Below are 17,246 nucleotides of genomic sequence, written 5' to 3' on the forward strand. Positions count from 1 at the left end.
AGGGGGGAGTTGTACAATAAATGGTAGGACTGTTAAGAATATAGAAACACAGAGGGACCTAGGTGTGCAGGTTCACAAATTCTTGAAGGTGGCATTACAGGTGGAGAAGGTGGTGAAGACGGCATATGGTATGCTTCCCTTTTATAGGAAGGGGTATGGACTATAAAAGCTAGCGTCTAATGTTGCAGTTGTATACAACATTGGTTAGACCACATTTGGAGTACTGTGTCCAGTTCTGGTCGCCGCACTACCGGAAGGACGCGGAGACCTTAGAGAGAGGCAGAGGAGGTTTACCAGGGTGCTGCCTGGTATGGAAGGTCTTAGCTATGAGGAGAGATTGGGCAAATTGGGGTTGTTCTCCCTGGAAAGACAGAGAATGAGGGGAGACCTAATAGAGGTGTATAAGACTGAAGGTCATAGACTGAACAGTGGGAAGCTTTTTCCCAGGTTGGATATGAAAATCATGAGGGGTCACAGGCTTAGGGTGAGAGGGGTGAGGTATAATTCAGATGTTAGTGTAAGTTCGCAGTAAAAAGTCTGACAACACCAGGTTTTAGTCCAACCGATTTATTTGATAGTAAGCGCACAAGCTTTCGAGGTTTCCCTCTTCGTCAGGTGAATGGAGAGTTCTGGCCTCAGAGCATATAAAGCACAGACAGTTTAGAGATTACTGATTAGAATGTGAATCTTTACACCTAACCTGCTGTTCAAGTCCTAAAGAGATGTGTATTGTCTCCAGACAGCACAGTGAGTGAGGTTTTGCAAACCCAGGCAAGTCACGGGGGTTACAGATAGTGTGACATGAACCCAAGATCCCTGTTGAGACCGTCCTCATGTGTGCAGAACTTGGCTATCCGTCTCTGCTCAGCGACTCTGCGCTGTCGTGAAGGTGCCTGGGTTTGCAAAACCTCACTCACGTGCTGTCTGGAGACGATACACATCACTTTAACCTGTGATCAGTGCTCCTTCCACTCACATTGTCGGCCACTTTAGGACTTGAACAGCAGGTTAGGTGTAAAGATTCGCATTCTAATCAGTAATCTCTAAACTGTCTGTGCTTTATATGCTCTGTCTGAGGCCAGAACTCTCCATTCACCTGACGAAGAGGGAAACCTTGAAAGCTTGTGCGCTTACTATCAAATAAATCGGTTGGACTAAAACCTGGTGTTGTCAGACTTTTTACTGTGTTTACCCCAGTCCAACGCTGGCACATCCACATCATAAGTTGTTCACACAGAGGGTTGTGGGGGCCTGGAATGCACTGCCAAGTAGGGTGGTGGTGGAGGAGGCAGGCAGGCTAGAGTTGTTTAAGGTTTACCTAGATAGGCACATGAGCAGACTTGAGATGGAGGGATACAGAAGAATGTTCTAGTTAAGGATGAAGAGCCTCAGGACGTCCCTGGGAATCAGTAGATTCCTATGGGCCATCCAACATATTTTATGGCTCACCTGTCTCTTACATTGGAGCTACTGGGGATCTTCCATGAATGTCTGTATAGGCTGTGTGTGTTTATTGATTGTCTCTTTTTTACATCCACAGGTGATTCGGTCCGCCTTGTTGGCCAACAAGGGGCATACACGCGGTGGGTCGTGCGAGGGCTGCTCTTGGATGTTGCTACGAGAGTTGCCTAGTGCTTCACATCGTTAGTGTACGCTTAAAGTGGACCAATTGACGGGCAACATGACAGCTCAGTGCCTATCGCTGTTTGCTGTGCAGATACGGGGACCCGGGTTGAATCTCCAACTTGGGTTGGTGTCTGTGGGAGTTTGCACATTCTCCCCATGCTTGCGTGGGTTTTCTCCGGGTGCTCAGGTTTCCTCCCACACCCCCAAAACATGCTTTTAGGCTGATTGTTGTTAATAAATTGTCCCTAAATTGGACCTCCCTTAATCTGGCGCACATATAATTCTCTAAATTTGCACCCCTTTATTGTGGAGTTCAAGAGATGTAGACAAAAGTCGTAGGCAAAAGACTTTTATGAGGCACTCACTGAGTGTTAAAATGGGCAGCGTGGACTTGTAGGGCCGAAGGGCCTGTTTCCTGTGCTGTGTTGTTCTTTGTTCTTTTGAGAAGGGATAGATTGGTGGCTCTGTCACTGAAGGTCTCCTTCCCACAAGCATCCACTTAGTAGGGTCTACAGACCAAGAGGTGAATCAGTTTTATAGTTGGTGCTTCAGAAAACTATTGCTAGGTGATGTTGGGGAAATATGATAGCTACTGAGAGGAGACTGCTGTTCGCTTATCATAGGAAATAGTTTTGCCTCTATCACCGAAGGCCACCACTTTTGATTTCTTGACAACTGATTCACAACCTTGCAATTGAACCATCTAAATAAAGAAAACACAGTGGAAAATAACTCACTGCATGTTTAAAAAAGAAATCACGAGGTACTATATGATCCCTTGGCTTTAAGTAAAAATGTGCATGTTAGTGTTGCAAGATTTTTTATTAGTAATTGATTCTTAGAGAACAAAATTTGAGTCAACCTTCGTAACTTAAGGAGATACTATACAGAGATTTCACTTGGATAAAGGGGATCACTGGTCACCTGGATTCTTTTCTTTTGATTCAACATATTTCCTACATCCTACCTGCACCTGTTCCTAATTCCTTGTCAGCAGCAAGAGTTAATGTAACATTTTTTTTCTCTACAAGCAGTTCTTTAGAAAGTTCACAGATTAGAATGCAGTCCCTGTAGTTATTTATCCTTGGAACCTGACTCTAATTTCGTAAAATGTGAGTTTACAATTGAATTATTTATTGCTGTCTGAGATCACAAGGGCTAGTGAAAAAGAATTCAAGACAGTGGGTGTTCTTAATTTTTGGAGATCTGGACTCCAGCAATATTTGTGTTTGGGAACATAAATGAGACACCGTGGGGGCGGGGAGGTTTGCAATCTTTTGAAAAACAAATTTCGAAGTTCAGAATGAGCATGAAAACAGGAGAGTTTTGGATCTATTTCTTTCAGTGACTCCAAATCTGGTAACTTACGCAATTAGTGCAAGAAAGAGAAGTTCAAGCTGACCCCCTCCCGGAATGTCCTGAGGCTGCCTGCTTTCAGTGCTAGGTCAAGAGGCAGGATCCCATGAGTGGCACTTTGCACCCTAAATACCCCATCCTCAGTGCAGACTTTTATAGAACAGATGTTTTCCTCGCTGGTCTGAGCTGCCCCCAATGAGGCCATTAAGGTTAGTGAGGTGGGATGATTGAGAGTATAGCATGTTAATTGTATTGAGATGTGTGCAAAGCATGCTAATTGATGTCTTACCCATTTTGGGTGAAGTTCACATCGCACCTGGAATTTTTTAAAGTAAAATCAGAATTATTGTGAAAATGCACGCCGTTCCCCTTTGTTGACTTACTCCTGATTTTATGGCCTCACTTTGCTGAAAAAAGGATGTCATAAAATTGCACTTTTGCTGCCTCCCTGCAAGCTTTTTTTTGCTTAATTGGGTTTCATTTTCTCAATTACTTGTAATACAAACATAGGCGTGCTGTTCAATTTCGTTGAGAATTTTGACAGTCTTTGTGTATTTAGTTTAGATCCATGTGTCAGTACAGGACAGTATGGAATTCAACACTGTGTAGCAATATGGTACAAAATACTAACTTTAAAATGTATTATTACAATCCATGATTATTTCTCATCAAAGCAAATTGTGGTAAGACTTGTGCAATTTTAAAAATCCAATTGCTCCTTTTCTATTTCAGCTGTTATGAAACTTAAATTATGTTCAGCATTCCAAAGTTATTCTGTAATGTAGGAGCTGGTGGTTTAGGTTGGGTGCAACATGTGCACTAGTTCCTAACTCCTGGTCAGCAGCAGGAGTTAATGTTTCTTCTTTTTCTCCTTGCTACAAGCAGTTCTTTAGAAAGTTCACAGATTGGAATGCAATTTACGTACTGTTTGTAGAGCTGCGAATAGGCCTGAGGATGATGTCAGTGAAATTATTCTATGTAGATAGGGAAATCTGAAATGGTGAGGTTTCATGCAAAAGTATACTTAATTGGGACAGGCTATTGATTACACTGATTTTCTTATTTGCAGACCCATCTAAAGGGTTGAAATGTACTGGACGTTTTCTCTGAGCCGTTAGTGTTAAGTGTTTAAAATGAACATAATTGTAGCAGAATAATGCTTTATGTATTAGATGGTATAACATTCTTGCACTACCCAGTACTCTTGACTTAGGTTGTTGGCTCCAGGCCTGGCAATGCCTTAATTATATGATACTCATCCTTGTTTTCAAATTCTTCTTCATCCACTCTTACAGTCCTGCAATCCTCCCAAGATCTCTGTATTTTGAATCTGACACTTCTCCTATCCCCAGTTTTCACTGCTGCATCATTGGCAGCCATGTTAACTAGCCCTAATGTCTGGAATTATGTATATGTAATAAGACCCTCCTCAGGCATACACCATGGAGAGGTCACTTCAGTGACCATTGGCACACACAGTTTGTCTCTTGACTCATTAGTAATCTCTTAAATTCTCCCCTCGACCTTTACAGCTCTCTACCTTTCTCTGCCCATGAAAACATGGTTTAAGCTTAGCTTTTTGACTTGTCCTGCTATTTTCTATGTGACTCGCAGTTTCAAGCGACATTCGATATTTTCTGAGGCATTGGGAAGCTATATGAATTACTATGATTAATGCCACTGGAGTTCCACTAGCTCAGCAATAATTTCTTAAAATAGCTTCATTAAGTGGGTAAGCAATGGATATTTTTCTCTTTTTCAGAAAATGCTTGCACGTATCACCCTGGTGTACCTGTGTTTCATGATGCGCTGAAGGTAGGAAATTTGTTTGCTATAATATTCAGTTTTAAGAAGTGAATAGTTTATGTACAGTTGTTGGCTGCCTAAGTTGAAATGTTGACTATTAGGTGATGACACAGATGACTTGCATGAGAGTTTTTTATTATTCTTAAAAGATCAACTGAAGTGATAAGTATCAACATGGAAAATTGGATCTTACCGGTTGTCCAAATCAGGCAACGCATCTGTTAAATGCTAGTTATGGTACAGCAGTAGGACTGCCACTTTAAGGTCTCTATGTACAAAACAAAATTACAACAACGATAAAACTAAATTCAATAATGGTGACAATTCTGAAGACTATATAGAAGTGAGAAATTATGGATTTTAGTTTCCATGTTAAGTGATGGACTATGTAGAATCTCTTCTCAAGGCAGATAAAGGGACTGTTGCTACTTGCCCTTCAGGAGGGAAATCGATTCTGCCTGTTCTGCACGTGGCATCATACTTACTGGAATATTGATATCGTTCCCTTAGACGCAGAAAGTGATCGGCATTTTGTCTGCACCAGTGTTCCTTCCAGTTGGTTTTGAATCCAGAGTCTCACCCTTGACAGGAGCCAATTCCTGAAAGGCGTCAGTTAACCTTTTTGATAGACTGCCATTATTTGAGCTGCCCTCTGATCTTTCATCCTAGGCCATGAGCGTTGCAGTCTTACAGGTCCCCATTTGTCTCCTGATTGGGAGTTGCGTGCTACAATTCAACCACCACCTACTGTGTTTGTTGACACAATTCCAGTATTCGCCGCCCCCCCCCCCCCCCCCCACCCTTGATATTTGTATTGAGCACCATAATGGACCCCCACTAATTATGCATATCAGCTTGGAGCTTCATGACTCGTTAGTTTATGGCTGCCTTAGCTAGTCTCTTTGAAAAGTGCTAATATCCTTCAGTCTGGTTCAAGTCTCCTTTACCCCCAGAATTAGTATTGAACTGATGAGTTTGCTAGCTTAATCCAGAGCTAAATCTCCACAGTAATGCTTGCAGCGGGCAAGCTGGGTGACTCAGAATGGAGCCTGATGATGGCAAAGAAAAGCACTTTGTGCCATGAAGGGAGGAGAGTGGCTTTAGTGTTTTTATTTCTTTGTCCTCATCTGCTGGCTCAGTAGGGGAAGGTGATTGAAAAGGACAAGGTGCCATTTCCTTCTGCTTCTCGAGTCTCCTGCTCCTATGTTTTCACCAGTGACCCACAATCCTCCACCTCCTGGGCCACAGTCTTTTGAACCTGGATCTCTTGGATTTCAGTCTTATTGTGGGAATGGGGGCACTGCTCTTACAAAATATGGAACAATAGCATTCATTAAAACTCCTGTGTAGCAGCAATTATTTATCTCTACTATCTTAGCTTGCCAATACAAAAATTGAGACATTCTTTTGAAAACTTTGCTGCCTTTAGCAAATTGCTTTTCAAAGTATTCTGTATGGAGAACCCTGTATAAATGTTTCTTTTATTAACATTACATTCCAATTCCTGAGAGAAATTTAAGAATTTGTGAACTCTTGAATGAAGGACAGCATGGGCATAGCAACAAGTGCTTTTGTATATAATAAGCAAGTATGCTGTCTTGAAGGCAGTGGAGGTGCCACTTCATGTCGCTGCCATCTCCCTCCACTTAGCTTCATGTGCCACATTGTTTTCATTTAAACCATACTGTTTTTAACACAGAACTTGCATTTCCAACATCATGGTTTTCATTTATATTGGCAGTGACAAAATGCACATTACTTTCCCATTTAATTTTGGTGTAACTTGCTGGCTTGGGAAATTTCACGCTATAATTCTGATGCCTGAAATTAGCGTGCACGACAATGTAATTACAATATGTTAAAGTAGAGCTCCCCGAAAAAGCTCCAGCTGAAGGATGCAGTGTAATTTGAAGATGCCAAAATGGACCTAATTTAGGATTCAGGCTAACTCATTGGACAGTACTTCTTATTTTAAAAGCTATTTTGCTTCAATTGCAGGTTATGTTTAAGATCAGGGTCAATATGACTCAATACAGTAAAAGTCAAAGTCATTATTAGACAATTTAAGGTTTTCCACCTGAGATCAGTATTTTGCATTTTCCTTTAAATCTGGCATTCTTCTGAAACTATCTCAATAGTTATAAACTTCCACCATTGGCATACAAAATGCTGAGATCATGACTGATATGCTTTTAAAGTAAATTTAGCACAAATAACAATTGCTTGCATTATTATGTGACTTGTAAGTTTTTTTGTTCCACAGGGTTGGTCTTGTTGTAAGAGACGCACTACAGATTTCTCAGATTTCTTGAGTATTGTGGTAAGTTTCTTTCAGTTGCTGCTGAAATATTTTCATTCCTTTGCTGTTCGATTTGAACTCCTTTACTTCCTGACATCATGACAGCCTGGAAGTTTGATACTGAAACTTTTGTGGGGCAAAGCATAGACATTAAAAGCAGAGGTACTATATTCAACATGAAGTCTGGTCCCAGTATATGGCTTAACACAAATAACAAATAAATTGGTACAAAATTAAACTGCTTTCTGAATGCATTTGATTTTTTTTTCCTCCCTGGATTGCTGATAGCCTGCATTGGGGCCACAAAGAAGAAATCTAAACTTACCAGTGTTTTATTTATATATACATACAAAATGTTAACTACTAAAACTTTGCATTTGTGTTCCAGTTTAAATATGATTACAATCACTGGTCTGGGGTGACCAACTACTTTCATTTATCAAATCCAAGCATTGCTTTTTGATTACCTCCTACTTCGCAAAAATTTAGATTTTTTGATTTATTATTGTCATGTGTATTAGTATACAGTGAAAACTATTGTTTCTTGTTCACTAAACAGACAAAGCATGCTGTACATAGGAGAGGAAAAAAATCAAAATGTAGTGTCAGTCATAGCTAGAGTGTAGAGAAAGATCAACTTGACGTGAGGTAGATCTATTCAAAAATCTGGCAGCAGGGAAGAAGCTGTTCTTGAGTTGGTTGATAAGTGACCTCAGACTTTTGCATCTTTTTCCCAATGGAAGAAGGTGGAAGAGAGTGTGTCCGAGGTGCATGGGGTCCTTGGTTATGCTGGTTGCTTTTGTGAGGCAGCGGGAAGTGTAGACGGTGTCATTGGAATGGAGGTTGGTTTGAATGAAGGGACTGGGCTTCGTTCACAACCCTTTATAATTTATTGCAGTCTTGGACAGAGCAAGAGCCATACCAAACTATGATATAGCTGGAAAGAATGCTTTCTATGGTGCATTTGTAGAAGTTGATTAGAGGCATTGGTGGGCTTGCTTAACTATAACATCTGTGTGGAGGTTGCTGGTGATCTGGACATCTAAAAACCTCAACCATTTCTACTTCGTCCCTATTGATATAAACATGCTCTCCACCACGCTTCCTGAAGTCGACTATCTCTTTCGATTTGTTGACATTGAGGAAGAGACTACTGTTGTCGCACCAGTTCACCAGATTCTCTATCCTGTATTGTATCTCACCATTGTTTGAGATCCGACCCACAACGGTGGTGTCATCATAAACTTGGGTTGGAGGGGAATTTGGCCGTATAGTCAAAGATGTATAAGGAGTAGTATGAGGCTGAGCACTCAGCCTTGCAGTGCACCGATGTTTAGGATGACTATGGAGGAGGAGCCGAGCGCCAGACCACAAAGTTTGGAGATGAGTCTCGTAGGAATAATGGTATTAAAAGCTGAACTGTAACCGATGAATAGGAGTCTGATATGGGAATCTTTGTTATCTAGGTATTCCAAGGTTGAGTATTGGGCCAGGGGGATGGCATCTGCTGTGGACCTGTTGTGGTGATAGGCAAACTAGTGGATCCAAGCAGTCTGGAAGCAGGAATTGGTTTGTGCCATGACTAACCTTTCAAAGAACTTCATAATGATGAATATCAGAGCCACCAGCAAGTCATTAAGGCACGCTGCCTTGCTTTTCTTTGGTATGATGATATTCGTCGCCTTCAAACTGAAGGTGAACTTTATCATTAGTGGTTTCAGTGACATTCAGGGTGAATTTTATTTTTAACTGATTTCCAGCAAAACTATATTTCCACTGGTTTATCCTTATGCATCTCAATCTGAAGTTTGCACTCTTGTGCATGATATGAATTAGAAAGGGCAACAATTAATCTTTCAACACCATTTTAAACATCAGGAACATAGGGTAAAGCTAATGTTATTTAAGGTGCAGCTGAGCAAAACAGAAATATCAAGACGGCAATATCTTACATGATGAACTGTTGCAAAATTATGAAGAATTTTGAATCTTTGACAGGCTTTAAAAAAGGCTTTTTGGAAATACCCCTGACAAAAGTCCCAGTGAGCCCTTCTTGTCTTTGCCTGCTGGAAATAGACAATGCAAAGCAACACATTGAAGCTTACAATTTTCTAGTACATCCAGAGGCTGATTATAAACACTCAATCAAAAGTATTCTTTTTCAATAGTCTGTCATTTAGCATATTAGTTATTTCTGTCACTCTGTGAACAGCAGTTGCTTGTGGTAATTTGATCTGAATTTGTTATAATTAGCTCTAAATGTCTGTCATATTTTCAGATATCAATGTTTCTAAGGGTTAAGTTGAACTAATATATATTAGTAAACAGTGCTATGTATATCTCGCCCCCTCCAACAGTAAGACAAAAGAACCTATATGAATTCCCTAGTTGCCCTGAAAAATTGGTAATTAAAGATGACATTGACTGGTTCACAAAAAAATGCACAGAAAAGGTTGCAATTAAAGTAACTGACTGATGATATATGGCTCTGTGGTAGTCAAGGTGCACTGTTAAACAGGGAAATTGGAGACAGGGTACATGGTGTCTCTTTTATCCTGGTAATGTAAGAGGTACTTGATCTAAAGAGAAGGTTGCATTCTTTTCTTTCATCTTGTGACATTCCAACACTGGGTCAACCTCAGACTTAATTTGAATTGTCACCATTTGGGATTACATTGTATCAAGATAACCATGTTTCATTAACACACTAAAAGTGGCATCTGTGTTTTGAAGTATGAACACGAGCTGCTAGTGTTTACTCATTAATAATGTATTGTAGGAGTGTAACTTCACAACATTCACAAAGCATTCAAGTAAAGTGCCAAATCTTAAAACAATTATAGAGAACTTAGTATGTTGTCACTTTAAAGTTTGAACAATCGTAGTGCAACAAAATCCTAATGATGTGTGAGAGCAACTATGGTTTTGGGGAAATATAGACTACTTCTGGATTGAAAGGTTTTGGAATAGGATGGCATTTAAAATTTGGGTTTTAGATAAAAGATTGCTCAAGCTTTTTTTTTGATGCGTCAGAGATGGAAGGTAGTTAAGATAGTATTGAAGTTATTTTCTCAAATTCGGAAAACAGTTTGTGATTTCCTTGCCCTGTCTCCATAATTTATTAATGCTCACGACTCTTATTATGGAGTCATTGCTACTTGGTGTCTGGTATACACCTTTCTTTTGTTTGAACTCAAAGGTGAGGAAAGGCCCAAAATGTTTTTTTAAGGAAAGTTACTCAGGCAGATTTTCCCAGAAGGTTCAATAGTAGGGGGAAAGTTCGATGCTGTGTTATTTAAATTGAACAGAGCAACCAATCCACTAATATGGGGGAGTCTAGTATGTTCACTTGTTTTTGGCATTACCAATATGCACTCAGTCAAGTCAGTAATTTGTCATGAACTTTAACAACTTGTGCACTAATTTTGCTGTTGAATGATGTGTGATTGAAGTTATAAGGGTGTGCTAAGTCATACTTCTGGACAATCTCTAGTCCTGAAAGACTAGTGTTAGAAGTCTGGAGTGTCATTCTCTTCATTGCATGATGATTTGTTTTTATTGAAAGATAAATGATAATCAGTGCTTTTTACTTGCTCATTCGATATCTCTCATCATTCGTGTAATTATTTGCTCAGCCTGTTTGACTTCCATGTCTTGGATACCAGAGATCCCCTATAGATGGGAGCCAGATTGAAATTATCATAAAAATATGGAAATCCATAAAATGAGTTAAATCTTTGTTAGCTTTCTTCGTGGTCAGCACTCGCTGCAATATCAGAGTCAGTGTTTTGAAGACGACTAAATTTTGTAATGCTCGAAAGCCAGAATTTTCTTTTACTTTTTTAGGGTTGTACAAAAGGAAAGCACTCCAATGAAAAGCCTCCTGAGCTTATTAAATCTGAAGTGAAAACTTCAGAACCACAACTAAAACCTAAGAATAATGAATATGTTATGCAAAGCCGAAGACCAGTTGAAGCAGTTACGAGACCAAGGTAAATATTTTACATAAATGGAAAAGAATGAAAGATACAATCCTACTTTCATTTGTTTTGATTGAATACCAAATTATTGCGAACATTTGAAATCAGCAATTGAGTTCTGTTTTAACTGTACAATTAATTTGTGCTGCTTCGTAGAATTATTTATTTATGCCCTGTACTCATAGCTCCATAAGCAAGTCCGTGCTTCGCACAATCTGAAACTTGCACCAAATTTCTTGTATGGTGAATCATCGGATGAACGATTGAATATTTCCCCTCTTGGAATATTCATTAGAAATGGTGTGGAATACAAATTTGTATTCCTGATCTCCCAAGAAAATACTGTTTTGACCGGCTTTATAAGCACCGTCTAAATTTATTAGAGTAATGACTCAATACACTGAAGTAGTCTTATTTTTACCTAACCAAGGTTGTTGAAGGCTTCTAAATTTTTGTTTTTTTGGTAGTAAAAAAATTTCTTCAAATATTAAGCCTTACTCCTTAAAACCTGCAGCTCAAATGTTGTAACACTGGAACAAACCTTTTAAGTAAATTTATTAATGGAATATTAGTTAGGAATATGGTTCACTAATAGTTTTTTTGTGTTGGGATAAGTGTAGTTGGACTATTTCTGACTGGCATTGCTGGTAGGTTCTAGCTGGATATTGAATGGGACAGGATGAAGCTGTCCTGCAACACCAATACTATTTTGCAGTTTCTATCTAGGCTGAAGAATGCCCAGATTTGATAAATGGTGGCGTAATCCTTTTGCCTTAGGACAAGAGCAAGAAAATCTAAGGCAGGAGTTTGTATAATTTTAATCTATATTCCTAAAGAAAAATACTTAAAACAAAAACTATTTTTATTGTTTCCTCTTGGGTGTGTTAGCTGTGTATTCTGGATTTGGATGTCATGTTCCAAATTGGCCTCTGAATGTAAACCCTGTGAGGATGGATCCTACTTTTAAAATATTTTGGAGAAATATTGTGTTCTATATGTACGTGTATGTAAATGGTTTAATTAAGATGACAAAAGATTAATAGAGCAGGTATTTGGGAGAGTTGAGAGACGAAAGGGGTAAAACTGCTAAATGTATAAAATTGTAAAATAAGGCCACAGTGAAGTGATTTCCAAGGAGAGTAAGAAATGTTAGTGACTTCCAAAAGTGGACCAGGTAAGTTTAGTCAATTTTATTTGACCTGAGAGTAGAGACAATATTAAGACATGAAAGACTTGTATTCTTGGAAAAGTTGAGTTCAAAGTTGTGCTGAGGACAATGAAATCAAAGATGAAAGGGGGAAAATACACTTAAGGGTTATGTTGACTAAGTGGGGAATGCATCCTGGGGACAACTCTGTGCTGAGATGTAAAACCTGAACCAGCCATTCCTAAATTAGAAAATAACAGACTTGTTTATGAACTTTTTTGGATTTCTGCAGCAAGTCTAGAAGACAGTTTGTGTGGTATGCCATTACCACAGTGACTTTGTGAGTATTATTGCTGAATTTTTAGAAACTTGTTGCCAGGAAGGTGCATACTTGTGCATTTTAAGTGGATTTTTTTTTTGGGGGGGGCAGTTTTGTATGGCTATTCTAACTTTAATCTTGTGCTTGGGTTTTCTTATCAATAAATTTTTAATTTTTTTTTAAATCCCAAATGACCTATTGGAATTCTATGCTCCTCAGATCTGTGGTTAAAGGTTATAATCAGTAAGATAAGTTTCCCTCTGGGATTTGACTGGCTCTGAAAATAACATCATGATCATTTTTGACTGAATTTTTGAAGCTCTGCAATGTGCCTTTTGCTCTTTGGGCTATAATGTCAATGAACATGACATACACTTGAACACATCACAGGTTCTTACTAACAAAACAAAGGACAAGTGAACTGGATTCAGTTTACATTTTATTAAAAAGCTTAATGTACTCAGTCACAATCCAATAAAAATGTATTTTTTTGTTCCTAATAGCCCAGATGCCCCTTTGGTAAGGTTGGAGCAAAAGGTTTCTTCATCATTGAAGCAATCACTAGAAAAACTCAAGTTGACTGCTGACAATGGACCAACAAATAAAGGTGAATCATTTTGGACATTGCAAGCTGCAGTACGTAGTTACTGACAAAGAAAAAATCCAAGTTTATGATTTTTGTTGACTGACTGTTGCATAAAATGTTTATAATGACAAAAATTGGCATAATAGTAAGTTATATTTGTATAAAATTAGTATCCACTCTTGACGTGAAAGACAGGGGTAGCAGCGTAATGAAATTACAGCATTGAAATGCCTAGGGGAATTACAAAAGTGTAAATTTCCTCCCTGTCCATTCCCTCAATATTGAATGGTTGCAAATTTAAAAAAATTCTGTCTTTTATAGAAGAGAATAGTGATGAAATAAAGGTTGGGACCACGTGTAAAAATGCAGGTTGTAACAAGGTAAGCAAATTCAAGGGGAACTAAACCCTGCTATCCAATGTATTTTTTTTGGAATGTGCTATCTTTTCCGATTAAAGGTACCGTCAAGAATATGTTTAAAAATAATAAGTTGGGATTAGGTTATTATCAAGACGGCTGTGCAGCAATCTGGATTTCTTAAATAGTGACCCTTTTCTGAGTGAATTATGATTCATTCCTTTACAGAATTAAGATATGCTATTTTTCAATAAAAACAGATCATAACTACAGCCAGCGTGTTGATTAGCCTTCTGTGCTTTTGCGCACATCAGGAAATGGATGACTTAATCAAAGGGAAGAAAATAATTGGATATAGTGCACAGATATAATTCAGTCTTTAAAGTCATGCGTTGTCATTTTTAATATCATCTTGCTAAATAGCAGCAGTTTGCACTCTTTGGGAAGCAGAAAAATGGAATTGGTTAGAAAACATCTTCTGAAGTGAAGGCTGAGGAACTGAGCAAGATCAAACTGACTTGTTACAGTCTCAGTTTTGACGGAAGGATGAAATTAGTGTGACATAATAACTTTAAACATGGAAATTTATAAAACACAATAGTGTGTGCGCACAGGTATGAGCTTTCATTTTATGAATACAACTTCAGGAATGTTTCAGTTCTGACTGACAGATCACTTTTTGAATCAGAGATCAGCTATCTAAAACAAAAGATGTCCTGTAATTTTTGTGGCATGACAGATTTCTTTGACTCTTAGCATTCTGGGTTTTCTGAAAGAAAGTAGTTGACCATTTGATCTCATGAGAGGAACATTTAAATCTTATATTAAAATCAGTTTAGAAGTATTTGGCGCTTACAGAAATGTTGTATATTGTAAATACCGGATTCATAAATCACAGTAAGATTTTAGATTTAATCTTCTGAGAATATTTTAGTTTAGCTGTAGAATATGATATGTTGCAGCAAAAGTAGCTTAAAGACTGTCATACGTAAAGATTGGGGTCATGTTGACTTAAGGAGTTAACAGCTAGAAAGGTAAGATCATAAAACAGTAGGTGGGCATACTTAGCTGGAGAATTGGAGACGAGGTATCTATACTGATTACAAAGAAATGCAGCCTGAAGAGTTGTGTTGTTTTGGGAGTTGTAGTCTTAAACATCCAGGGGGATTGAGTCTTGAGATAATATTGGAACCCTGAGAATCATGCAGTTGTTCAGGCATTCTGAATTGGAGTAGCTGGGAGGAATTCAGAAGTTTGATTTTTGAAAATGAAAAGCTTTGAGTCTCTCTCGAGGGAGACAGATTTTCACTGAGGTTAGTTGACATGGTGTTTGTTGAATGGCTGGGTTGCTGAGAAAATCTGTCTTGGTCACATTTGTTATTTATTGTGAATTGTAGTGCATTTGTTTGCTTGTTAATTCATATTAACTCTGAATTTTAGAATGCAAGATAGATATTGTAGATGGTTTTATCTTATGTTGTAAAGTGCATTTTTTTTTTTGTTTAATCAAAACTTGTAGAATAATGTAGCATTATTTTAGCAAACATGTTTAATCTCAACTTTGGTCTTTTTGTACAATGAGTTACTGGTCCCTAACTAAATTGAACCCAAACCTGAGAGTCTGGTTCAGTACCATAATAGTCTGTTTAAAAGCCAGGTATATTAGATTATTCCTTCGAATTGCAAGCTTTTAATTGTTTTGCTTGCTTGAATGAGGCATGGCACTCCACTGTAAATTTGCATATCACATATATACACAAGTGAATATTTAATAAATTTGGTTCATACTTTAAGCATTGGCTGCTGTACCACTTTTGAAGATTGAAAGAAGGCCATGAGAAAGCATGATACTTCATTGCTATCATGAAGTATCATGATACTTCATGATACTTCACCTGAGGAAAGTATGCCTGTAGTGAAATACGTTTTTTTTTGCCCATGTTGATGAAAGGGGAAAAAGTGGTCTTCAGTAAGTTGCATTCATCTACTTTCCACGTTATTTCTGTCTTCTATGAGACTATCTTAATTATTTGTGAACAACTACTTATTCAGAAATTGTCAAAATATTTTTATTGGAATAAACTGTTATACTGAATTTATTATTAAGAAATTGCTGAATTAACCTTTGCACAAGCCTAAAGAGCTTGTTGCAGTTAGATATTTGGTCAGGATCATTCCCCCTCTTTCATCAAACTTTGCAAAGGAATTACTGGATTATGGAGGATACATTAAAGAAATGACAAATCTTCACCTATGAAATGATGGTTTTTTTTGCATTCTGAGCACTGATTCCTGTTGAACTTCTAATGTTTTATGCTCTTTTACCTCAGTTCAAATCTAATTGTATGACTTTGATTTTCTCTTTGGAGACCAATAAAAATTCAAGGCAATCTGAACTGCTGTAATTCAAAAAGAATTGTAATGTGTTTATTGACTGCATAGTTTTTTTAGAGATGATTCCAGAATAGTGAAATTGCCACATTAAAATTGATTTGATGTGGTAAAGTATGTTAATTTGCTTTTACATCACTATTGTGACCAACTTAAATTTCTAATGGTCAAAACACAAACCAGTTTGGAGAAATAAATTTTCAAATATATTTTTTACAAAATCAATCTAAGTTTTTTTTCTGATTTACCTTCTTTGAATTTTGCCCTCATTCACTCCCTGAAGACTTTTCTAGATGCAGGCAGCAATGAAGAGGTATGTGTTTATCACCCTGGAGTGCCCATTTTCCACGAAGGGTATGTATGGTTTCTCCTTGCTGTGTTCCACATCGATAATGCAGTAGAGGCTGTAATTTTTCTCCTGTTTCTTGGCTGATTATGGGAGCAGAAAATCAGTAGTAGAGGTTTTGTACGTGATTTGTTGGGGGAGTACAAGGTTTACACTGGTCCATGGTGGAAATCTCATTAGAAGCTCGGATTTTAAGCTTTTGGGGTCAAACCTGCTATGAAATTTCTGATGTGCAAGGTCATTGGGTGCCTGTATAGCCTGCTGCACAGCACTCAGTAGGTGCACTATCTCCAGAAATGCTTCCCTGCACCTCTTAAAGCTATCTCTCTCGCTCAGCCAGGTAAATGTTATTACAAGTATTTTATGTTTTCATTTGTTGATTTACTTTTGTTCATTCTTTAGCCGCTGGAACAGATTTTACCACTTTTTTTGTTTATCCCTTTTTACCCCTGCAAAAACCAGTACCTTCTACTTGTAGGATAAGCATTCTTTTGGGCAACGATGGGCAGTGAATACTTACCAGCAATACCTGCATCACACTTGAATGAATAATTTTTAAATAAATACTTCCACTCTAAAATGAACAGATAAGAGAATAGGTAATTCCACCCAAATAATTCTGGGGCTTTTGTTTGAGTCGTCAGCTGTCAGAATGTCTCCAACAGATAGTTTCAAAGTTTAAATGAGTGCGATCTGATAACTGATATTAAGAATCTCACTCCAATTCAGTGAAAAAAGCTTACTGATTACTATGTAATTGAATTTAAGTTCATATTTTTCTCAACTGATGCTTTGCCTCAATTTTGCAATTCATAATTTAAAATATCTACTGTTAACTTTTTCCTAGAATGAAATATTGGAGCTGCTGTAAAAGAAAAACTTCAGATTTCAATTCTTTTATAGCCCAAAGTGGCTGTACACAGAGCAAGCACATGTGGACCAAAGCAACTGCAGTAAGTCTGGCTCAGTTTTTCATTTTGACAAATGATTTAGAAACAAGACAAAGGTTCATTTGCCAATATTATTATTTACAA

At 37.9% G+C, this 17,246-nt stretch overlaps 1 protein-coding gene across 2 annotated transcripts in view; it reads left to right on the forward strand.

Moving 5' to 3' along the window:
* Window positions 1-17,246, forward strand: part of LOC145348923 (cysteine and histidine-rich domain-containing protein 1-like) — a 43,132-nt gene that overhangs the window by 12,445 nt on the left and 13,441 nt on the right. For both annotated transcript variants that reach the window (XM_080197012.1, XM_080197011.1), the window contains exons 2-8: window positions 4,745-4,797; window positions 7,052-7,108; window positions 10,934-11,079; window positions 13,037-13,140; window positions 13,441-13,499; window positions 16,150-16,220; window positions 17,060-17,165. In XM_080197012.1, coding sequence (XP_080053138.1) covers window positions 4,745-4,797; window positions 7,052-7,108; window positions 10,934-11,079; window positions 13,037-13,140; window positions 13,441-13,499; window positions 16,150-16,220; window positions 17,060-17,165 — 596 coding nt within the window. The remainder of the gene's footprint in view (window positions 1-4,744; window positions 4,798-7,051; window positions 7,109-10,933; window positions 11,080-13,036; window positions 13,141-13,440; window positions 13,500-16,149; window positions 16,221-17,059; window positions 17,166-17,246) is intronic.

This window comes from Carcharhinus amblyrhynchos, chromosome 10 (genome assembly GCF_965287045.1).
Source record: "Carcharhinus amblyrhynchos chromosome 10, sCarAmb.v2.hapA, whole genome shotgun sequence".
Classification (NCBI taxonomy): Eukaryota; Metazoa; Chordata; class Chondrichthyes; order Carcharhiniformes; family Carcharhinidae; genus Carcharhinus; species Carcharhinus amblyrhynchos.